General features: G+C 37.0%; 1 protein-coding gene across 8 annotated transcripts; it reads right to left on the bottom strand.

Moving 5' to 3' along the window:
• Window positions 1–279: 279 nt before the first annotated feature.
• Window positions 280–1,441, bottom strand: LOC111387638 (transcription factor CPC-like). 8 transcript variants are annotated; one of them, XM_023012210.1, is made up of 4 exons: window positions 1,270–1,441; window positions 1,024–1,080; window positions 853–937; window positions 280–723 (listed from the first exon to the last, which is right to left on the bottom strand). In XM_023012210.1, the coding sequence occupies exons 2-4, from the start codon at window positions 1,052–1,054 to the stop codon at window positions 591–593; spliced, it is 249 nt and encodes an 82-aa protein (XP_022867978.1). In that variant the 5' UTR covers window positions 1,055–1,080; window positions 1,270–1,441; the 3' UTR covers window positions 280–590. The 8 variants fall into 8 exon arrangements, with proteins under 8 accessions (XP_022867978.1, XP_022867979.1, XP_022867982.1 ...); XM_023012211.1 differs by having other exon boundaries at window positions 1,274–1,441; XM_023012214.1 differs by having other exon boundaries at window positions 1,024–1,059; window positions 1,274–1,440.
• Window positions 1,442–10,649: the final 9,208 nt, after the last annotated feature.

Here is a 10,649-nt window from a genome sequence, read left to right as displayed (position 1 = left end):
AGGAGATTTGCACAAAAAATTTGGTGTAATTTGATGAATTACGATGCAATGAGGATGCGAAAACCAGATCATGCAAAAGAAAAGGCTCGCGAAGAATTCTTCCAATTATAATATTGTCAAGCCATTTAATTTTACAAAAAAATGGTGTTTATAAAACGACTCAAGTGAAGTTCCATTTAGGATTTTCAGGCACGCTTTGCTAAAATTCATTCTTTGTATCGTCGAAATTGTAGTAGAGAAAAATTAATTCAAATAAAAGCAGGATTATTCCACACCAGATTCAATTGCTGAAAAATAAATGAAAATATTAACGTAGAAACTTACAATTGACAGTAATTCCATTTTCGACTCTTAAGGGATAAAATTTCACATTGAATACAAATGAAAATATAGACTAACTAATAAGAACTTGGACTGCTTCTCTTAATCAGATTGATCTTTTAAGATGAAATCCCGAGTTTTAATATGATATCAGATCTTATTAAATTCTAACGAGTAATTTGATCCAATTAAGACTAAATAACGACGACTACCTTACATATTATACAAGACATAATTATAATAGGTTCATAAGAACACAACATATGTATCTACATATCATTTGTGGACTGTTGAAACTTGAGATCCAAATGTTTGTTATCTTTAGCCAAAGCCTTTGAATTCCAGTACTTCTCAATCTCTTCTGCTGTTCTTCCTGGTATTCTTCCAGCAATTAAAGTCCACCTGCTCCAAACAAACACATCAAAAACCCAATTCTCTCTCCCGTCCCTCTCTCTCTCGAACACGAACACCAACGGATGAAACAGCTTTTAAGGATAAAAATCACACACAGTGATTTGGTTGCAAACTAACCTTGGTCCAAGCAGATTGAACATTCTTGCCATGAGCATTTCTTCATCTTCAGAAAATTCCAGCTTGGAATCCTTACTCCCAGCAACTTCTGAAACAAGAACAATCAAGAAATTAGCTTACAAGAAAAGGCATAGGTTTGGTTTTAAATAATTACATGAAAATTCAACCCACCTTTTTTGGTTTCACCATGGTGCTCTCCCATATATCCTTACAATAATATATAAAACCCTACAAATCAAATTGGAAGATATACATTGCTGACTATGTTATATATATTAATATATATGAATTTACTATTTGATGCTGACAGGAAAATTTTACATTTCAGACAGTTTTCCAAATTTGGTCGGTTTTCAGATGATTTGTCCGAGATTAAAAAATATATTAAAAACCGTAAATCAGACAATCACAACATACAGACAATAAAGCTTATCTTAGTGCAGTTCCTTGTCCGCCTGGCGAAAATTCCTTATCTAGTATTTCTCCCAACCTGATAGTATTCCTTTATCCAGAAACTAGGATAGACTGTGAAATATGTATTTCATTAATTGGATTCTTATCCATAAATAAAGGGAGAAAAATTTCTTCCTTATCCAGTAAATTAAGTTATAGACAGGGATTTGTCATTGAATTGACGTGGCAGGTGATTAATAAACAGAAGAGCCAATGGTGTTTTTGATTAATAAAAGATTCCTAAGTATCTCCTCGAAGATTAAAGATGTATCTAATAATTATGGGTTATTATGTACTAATTATTTGTTCAATTTTTAATATATTTAAACTTTTTTCAATAGGAAATTAGTATTTATGGATAATTGCAACCGCGGTTCAAATCTTTCAATTTTTTGTAGCTTTTACCCAAATCTTTGATTGGTAGCAGCTTTGGTCCTAAACCTTTCAAACTTGTGCGGTGAAAGGTCCTTTGGATGGTTTCCTTCCAAAAACCCGTTAGTTGATCAAAAGTCAGTGTTTGAACATGATTTGACCATTTTTGAAAATGGTAAGATGGTCGGTTAACCATTTAATTAAAAAAGGTAATTTGCATCTCAAGTCCCAAACCTTTAATAATGTGGTTGTAGCTAAGGCGATGATGGCTATTTTGAAACTCACCATTCAAGGCAAATGAGGTTTGTTCCATGGGCGGGTTAAGGTTTAGGCATTGGAATTGGGTGGTTATGTGGACCGAGGAAGACGAATATTTTTATTGATTGACAGATTTTTGGATGAAAATTGTTAAAAATCCTTCCGGAGCACAATTAAGTTTGGGACCTCCACTACAACGAGGAAGGTCGTTTTTGACAATGATGCTTTTATTTTGCTCTTAGTCTTGTTTGAAAGTCTAAAGGCACATAATGCTTGTTAATATGGTCATGTTGACCCTATTCTTTGATCGATTTACCGAAATAAGGATTTGCATGGGGCGTGTTAAATTTGGTCTTCTAATGCAAATTACCATTTTAAATTAATAAATTATTAAAAGGCCGTATTACCCTTTTCGAAATTGGCCAAATACTAACTTTTGATCAACTAACATATTTTTGGATGAAAATCATTCAAATGTTCTTCCATTGCACAAGTTTAAAAGATTTGGGATCAGCTCTCTACAAATCAAATATTTTGGTAAAAAATGCAAAAATTTGAAAGATTTGACATCATATATGCAATTATCCCTAAACTTTATCATAGAATCTTCAAAGCTGGATCGCGGTTTAGAATAAATTTTGGCGTCCCAGTCAAGGCTCCTAGGTTTTCAACTTTATTCTTTTCTTAAAGAGGTTTTCCCTTTTGTTTAAAAAAAATAAAAAATAAAAAATGAAAACGAAAGAAAAGATGAGAATTGCTTTATATGGAAATAAGAACATTGGGATTGAATTTAAAATTGTAATTCCATCCTGTAATAGTTCTGTTGTACAGTTAACAGACAAACACTTGGGCCAAAGTAGCTTGAATTTCAGCCCACATTGGGCCTCAATTCATTGGGTCCTACTTTTCCCCTATTTTGCAGCAATTCATCCATTTTTGGTCATGTTTACGTGTTTCGAAATTTTAACGTAGAAAATTGCACTTTTGAGTTTTGAGTGTTATTAAAGAGTAATATACTTAGCAGCGGCATGGTTAAAATAAATTTAGATGATAGTTAGATCACTGCTGGATATATATTATCCAATAAAATTGTGATGTATTTTTATTCACGTAATACTGGGATAGTTGGACCACTACAACATTATCCAGTGAAATTAGGGATGTAAACGAGCCAGATTGAGCCGATTTGCGAGCACAAGCAGCTGCCTGTGTTGCAGCATTGCTTGCTATCTATCTCTGCCAGTGTTACATAGGTTACTTTTGCCCATGTTCACAGGCCATTTTGGCCAACCGTACGGGCTGCCTCATGTGGTTCAGCTTGAGCTTGGGCCAATGCCCAGAAATAAGGCTCGGCTCGAGGCTCAACAGCAATTGGAGGAGATTTCTCTCTTTCTTTAGTTTTTGGAAGCTCTAGTCTCCTTTCTTACCTGCAATAGAGGGGGCGCTCATTCCTTTGCTTGTTTGGCCTACTTTTGTCGGGGGTTTCTTGATGCCGTGCAATTTTGAATTCAAAGGAAAAAGTGAATAAGAGATTTTTAACACCCTGTTTGATGCTCAAACCTTAGTTCATGTGCCTTAGCTCAAGCTTGGGCCAATACCCAAAAATAAGGCTCGGTCCGAGCTTCGGCTTGGTTCCATTGAGCCTCGAGTCGAGCCGATTCGTCTTTTTTCGGGTCGAGTCATGGACCGTCCGAGTTGACGATCGAAATTGACTTCCTTAATTAAAATGATGATGCATTTTTATTCGCGAAATTGTAAAGCAGTGATTCGGTCTTCAGAAGCCAATAAACTTTAATATCAAACTCGAATTTTGAAGCTTTTTTGTATGATGTCGATGTTAGATTTATGTATAACATAAATTGTCCATATTCCAGCGATTATACTTTTTGAGTTTTAATAATAATTGAAAAATTTTAATTTAAAACATAATATTATTTTTATTTTTACATTGATGTTTTGTATCTCATATCCGGACATGGATATCTTATTATTATTATTATTATTATTATTATTATTATTATTTTTTTTTTTTAATTTAGTTTTCATTTTTAAAGTTTTCTTAAAGCTGCGATTTATAAGCACACTCCCAAACATGCACTAAAATAAAGAGTATGCTTGAGTGTTCAAACTAAAATTTATGTAATTACAAACTCTACGTTCTATAAAATACGTTGGAAAATAAATTAATAATAATTATGGGAATACGGATACAAAATATTTGTTTGACCTCGTCGTTCATAAAAATTGGTTGAAAAATCTGCAACCTCAGATTTTGGGCTTTTTAAAGACCCTCAGCTTGCCCAATAATTGGGCCCACAAGGTAACACAGCCCAGAAGCAAGAAAGGAATGACGGCGAACAAAAAAGGGAAAAATTCATGAATCAGGCTTTAAGTATGGCCAATTCAAATTCCAGGCGTAAAGTTCTAACATGCAAAAATCAGGTTTGTGTTAATTAATTAAAAATATTTTATTAATGAAGCATATTACGGTCACAGTTATAAAATTTATGGTCACAGATATGTACTTTAAGATCACAATGTCACATATTGTAAAAATAACTGGTCACAGATTCTTTCATCGGCTACAAATCAAAATTATTATAGGTCACAGTTTTTTAGTCGGTCACATATTTTCAAATTAATTGGTCACAAATTATTTTTAAATCGCAAGTTATTGAATTTTTAGGTCACAGTTTATTTGTCAGTCATAGATTTTGGAATTAGTTGGTCACGGATCATTTTTTTAGTCACAAGTTATCAAGTTTTTAGGTCACAAATAACCAAATAATTGGTCACATACCACTACCACCCTCACCCTGACACCACACCACCATGACGACCACAACCATCACCACCGCACCACCACCGCCGTCAACACTGTCTGCACCACCAACAAAAATCAACGTTGATCCACCATCGCTACTAGCACACCTACCTATACAACCAACAAATACCATCTAAAACCACACCACCACCAAAACAACCCCCAAACCACTGCCAAATTCAACCACCACCACAGCCGTCACCACAAAACCTCCACCACACAAACACATCACCACCACTACACAAAACACTGTCCAAACCCCCTCCAAACCGCCAGATTCACCACCACAGTCGCCACCACAAAACCCACCATCGCCACCGCCACCACCACACAAAACACCGTCCAAACCCACAAAATCGCCAGCAACCCGAACTGTTTCTACTTCTCCGCATTGATACAGTGCTTCGCCTGTGAAGAGTCGCCGGAGTGGCACTGCTTCAAGGCGGTGCAGAGCTTCTTTCGCGCTGACTGGTATGGCAAAAGTGAGACGGCGCGACGGATCTGCATCGCCATGTCATCTCCTCTTCATTACAGAACCATCGGCGACAAAAACCACCATCTCCGATCAAGAAGATTACAGATACCAGCAGGCAACCGCACCAACTGCCATCTCCGATCTCTTCATCATAGCGCATCGCTAGTGCTGTTTACGTGGTGGAGATCCGTTGATTCAATGGCCGGTGTTACGACGACGGAGGCAGCGTGACCGGGGGGAAGAGATGAGAGGGAGAGGGAGACGGATAGTGAGTGTGAGATTGGGAGTGGAGAATGAATAAATTAGGGATTGTAATTGAATTAGGGTTTGGAGTTATTATTCAAACCTGATTTTAGGTCAAAAATACTTTTATCTTGATTTTAGAATTCCAATTTTTAAACACCTGGAAATCTGTAATTTCCACAACAACAAAAAATGCCTCCTTTTGCCAACTAATTTATAAGAATAATACTATTTATCATCATGATTATAAAATATAGCAATTCATTATTCCTCACATTTTTTTTTCTCTTTTGAGATCACGACTCTTCCCCCTTTCTCATAAAAATTGAACTGTCCAATTCCATTATTCCACATAAACTGTCACATTGTTGATATTTCATCATCATAATCATAAATAACATTATTCATTTTATAAAATGAATCGAAAAAAAAAATTTAATTTCAATTATATTATTTAGAATTATTACTTATTTATTATTCACACATTTTGTGAGATCCATAACTATTTATCTTACTTTTTCTATTTATAAATTTGCCAAATGGAGGTTCGACTAACTTATTTTCATTTTCAACTTTTACCCAAAAAGGTGATTTATTTTAACATTTAATTATTTAAATATTAGTAAATTTAGATACGAGTAAATTTTTTGAGCTTAATCAAACATGTTCTTTATCTCATTCAGTTCATTTCATTTTTAGAATTTTTATTTTTAATGACACAATGTCTAGCGATAAATAGATACATTTGACTTGTTACTGTAAATGATTGATCACACGTGCACGGAAAAATAAATCTACAAGGAGACAAACAAATATTCTTCTGGCATGATTGTTGCATGGATGAGGCTACCTTGGCATCCTCATTCCCTAACCTTCAAAATTCTTTTGTGAGGTACAAAATTTATATGATGGCTCTAAATGGGATAGTGGACAAATTTTACAGGTCCTACGTCCCTCGATGGTTGAGCAAATTAGGGCTATTCCTCTCTGGTCTGATTTTCTAGATCAGATCTTCTCGAGGGTCACTCCGAATGGTGGTTTTGCTACCAAATCTGCTTGGCATTAAATATGATGTAGTCATCAATCTCATGATTCTTTTCAATTAATGTGAAATCCTATTAATCCTACCACAATCTATTTCTTAAATTGGAGATTATGGTATGACATGATCCCCCATGAATATGGTTGTTCAGAGGAGGATAGGATGTCACTTGCCCTCAACTTGTCAGTGTTGTTCGACAATTGAAACTAGTTCACACATTTTCATAGGCAGTAACATCTCTGATTATGTAAGGAAGCACTTTTGTCATATATTTTAGGTACTAATTATATCAAATGAGGGAGTTCGACCTTGATTCCAGAGTTGGAGATACTCCAGTCAGTTTGTTTGCAAGGACACATTCGCACTATTATCCTTCTATTGATATTTTGGTTTATTTGGCTTGTGAGGAATGATGTGAAGTATAATGATAGGTTCTTCTTTCTTTCATCTGGCATTTATCCAACTTTCAACAAGATTTACTGACTTGACCGTCAGAGGGTCTTCAACCGACACCACACCGATATCCTTTTAAGATCTTTTTATAGTCATTTTCCTTTGTTCTATTTTTCTGGAGTTCCACAAGATTGCTGGTGGCCTACCTAATCCGACTTTTTGGTTGTAGAACTTATTGTCCTGTCGAACTCAAGAAAAATAGAAGAAAGGAAAATGACAGTAAAAAGATCTTAAAAGGACACCGATGTGGTGTCGGCCGAAGACCCTCCGACGGTCAAGTCAGTAAATCTTATTGAAAGTTTGATAAATGCCAAATGAAAGAAAAAATAAATTAATTAGAGTCTAGTGGATTCTGATACCTGAATACTTGACCGACTGATGAATTTATAGGAGTGGGATAACCGTCTAGAAGGGATTGGCGAGGATTCTCCGAGATTTCTTGGTTGGTTGGAGCCAAATCTAATCTGATCTGTTCAGTTGAGCTATCAGATCCATTTGTAGAAAACTCTCACCAGATCTGGATAAATCGTAACGTGATCTATCTAAAAGATAGATTATTGGAGATTTTGAGTTGACATGTAGGTCATGGATTGTGTATTCGGGTCGATTGTTATAATGAGTTGGGCTGATGATGGCGCGGTTGAATCGTATGTGGACCCTGTTCTATGGTTTGAGCCACTTGGACTAGTAAATTAATTTTTACCACTACAATTTGTCCCCCACTCTTTTATACAAGTTCTACTCGAATGGAAGAGTAATTCGGGTTCAGGGATGATCGGATCCTTGGTTGAGAGCGAATTCGGATCGTAGGGTGGATCATTTGATTACATGGTAGTGTGTGAGAATCGTCCAATCATTAAAAATATCATGGAGATTTCTAGTCACTTGTCCAGCCGTGCGATTTTTTAGCTTGCAAGTCGGATATTTGTCTTGTTTAGTACGACTCAATAGCTCTCATATGGCTTGGAGGCCAAGCGATAAATTTTTCTGAAAATTTATTACATGGCTCATGTGATGAACATCAATAATTTATATTCATTATATAATAATATTGTAAATATAACATGAAATATTACAATGTCCGCACGGCTCGAAACCGTGCAGAATGGCAAGGATCACCACATGGCTTGGAAGCCGTGTGGTAAGATCAATTTAGTGGCTGGCATGCATGTGCAAGTTGCATGCATACCACTCCACATTTTGCCGAGTGGTTTTGTAGCAATAATTTATTATTATTTTACTTTTTTTTTAGTCCGTTTAGGCCGTGCGGTATGCACCCCTTGATTTTTTAGTTAGATTGATTGGTGCATCCGTTTGAAAAAGAAGATCGTTGATTTGTTTGGATCATGTCATACACACTGCTTGTTTTGCCATTCCAAGTGGTGAATATATTTATATGAAAGGAAAAGGTATTCGATCTATCTAGGCCATGCCATATTTGTGGCTTGGTTTACTAGCCCAAAAGATCGACGCGCCCATTGGGAAGAAAATATATTTATCTAGCTAGGTAGTACGGAAATTTAGTCGGAAGGCCTCATGTTCATTTGCAAGGTTCAGCGAGTGTATTCTGTCAATGGTTCTGATCGCATTTATGAAATCGTTTACTCATATCATTTAGAGTGTCAACTTCTATAATTTAAGGTCTCATGTCCTTATTTTTCAAGTGACCTGAGTTCTCTCTAAGAAACTTATGAGATTCTGGTGAGTTTTTCTTTTCTATTCTTTGAGTTCTTGTTTTGTTTTTGAATGTTCTTCAATTATTTTTCCAAGTTCTTTGATGGTTATGTTTTGATTTGGTGTTTCTGGAGTTTGATCCATTGCGAAGTAAAGTTGCTTGTGAATAGTTGTTTTGGATGAACAATGGATTGGAGTGATTTTTTTGACGCTCCGTACAGAATTTCGGCCGAAATATGGCCGACTGGTGATATAAATAAGTCTCACAATCCGGGTTAAAACTCGTGGCTGGACGATTATGTGGGTTTGAATTGTCCAGACGACCCAACATTGGCGGGGTTTGTAGGCGATCTGGGGATCCATTCCTCTCATGAGATTAATCTAGAGAGCATTGGTATTAGTAGTGGTCCGTCCGACCCAAGCCGTGATGATGACCAGCCTAGATATGATTCGTACGAGCAAAGCTATCCAAGCTAGGGATGACAATTTACCACACCCCACCCCGCCCCGAATGGGGCAAAAACACCTGCCCCGAATGGGTTGACGGGGTGGGGAGGGGCGCCCCGTGGCGGGCGCGGGTCGGGGTGAGGATGCGCCGTCCCGTGAAGAAAAAATTAAAAAATAAATTTAAAAATAATTTTATTTTTAGACAATTCATCCGTTAAAAACTCATTTTGAATTTGTATTTTATTCTCTAATAATAACATAATTCGAAATTTTCAAAATGTAAAAAAAATAAAAAAATTAGACGGGACAACAAATGGGACAAAAAGTCGCCCTGTCCCCGCCCCGTTGCCATCACTAATCCAAGCGGTAGCGATATCATGTTTAATAAGAACATACCAAGCAAGCTGAAGAAAAATGACTTGGTAAGAATCCGAGATGACTATGATATTCCTACATCAGTTAAACTTCGTCTACCACAACTGCACGAAAGGGTTTCGTGGAATGTCCCAGGTTGGATTTTTTTCTATGATTTGCCATTTAAAGATGGCTTTCGATTTTCGATTTCCCAGGTGGTTACGATGGTATTAGAGTTTTTCGAGATTGTACCCAGCCAACTTATGCCTAAATCTTGGAGATTGCTTTTAGTACTTCAGGTCTTAATCGAGTGGCATGATATCTCGTTCGACATGCCAGAGCTACTTCATGGCTACTTTATTAGGGAGCACGACGATGAGAAGGGCCGTTTTCCTTAAATGCAAGGAAAAATGTCGATCGATTGATAGTTGGCCTTTTTTCTGGGGATAAGGGCTGGAAATGATCTGTTTCCTCGCATCAGGTGACTTGGTTTGGTCGAAGAGTTACCATTTCCCTTCGGCATGGTCCCGCGGTAAGTTTTGCAGATCGTTTACTTTCAATACACTTTACTTATTTGAGGTTCTTATTTCATTTTCTTGCAGGTGTTCGTATCAACACGCGGCCAGTTGAAGGATTGTTCGTAAAGAAGCGCATTTCCAAGATCTCAGCGATACCTAAAGATCGGAGGGATTGCTAATTTCTTTTGTCTCCAAAAGTCCTTTCTTCAAGCAGCTTGTGGGAGCACATTTTGACTGAAGCAAGAGGTATTCCTTTCGATTTTCCAAGATATAAGATCCCTATTGTAATGGCAAAGAAAGGTATTGAACTTCTTGACAGTGACCTTGAGATTGCAGATCAAGTTATGTCAAGAGTGGTAGGATCTTCGCTCGATGCTTTGGAAAGGAGAAAGGTGAAGGAGAAGTCTAAAAAGGTTTTTCCTCATATGGTACTAGCTGACACCACAATTTCGTCCAATGGTCTTTCCAGCCAGATGGAGTTGCCTGATGTTCCTTCCCCTTCGATTCGAAAATGCGATCAATTGGGGCCATTGTCGACAGACGACGACTCGATCCTGCTTACCTCCCCATCAGACTCCTCCACATTTTTTAACCCTAGGGCGGCGGCACTTGGTGAGGGACTTTTATTCTCTGAAGATCGAGTGCGCTATGAACAACTTGGTCTAGTTAAGGTAGCTAAAATCA

The sequence above is a fragment of the Olea europaea genome, unplaced genomic scaffold, assembly GCF_002742605.1.
Source record: "Olea europaea var. sylvestris unplaced genomic scaffold, O_europaea_v1 scaffold4142, whole genome shotgun sequence".
NCBI lineage: Eukaryota > Viridiplantae > Streptophyta > Magnoliopsida > Lamiales > Oleaceae > Olea > Olea europaea.
Note: the sequence above shows the minus strand (reverse complement) of the source record. Positions and strands in the feature narration are given on the sequence as shown.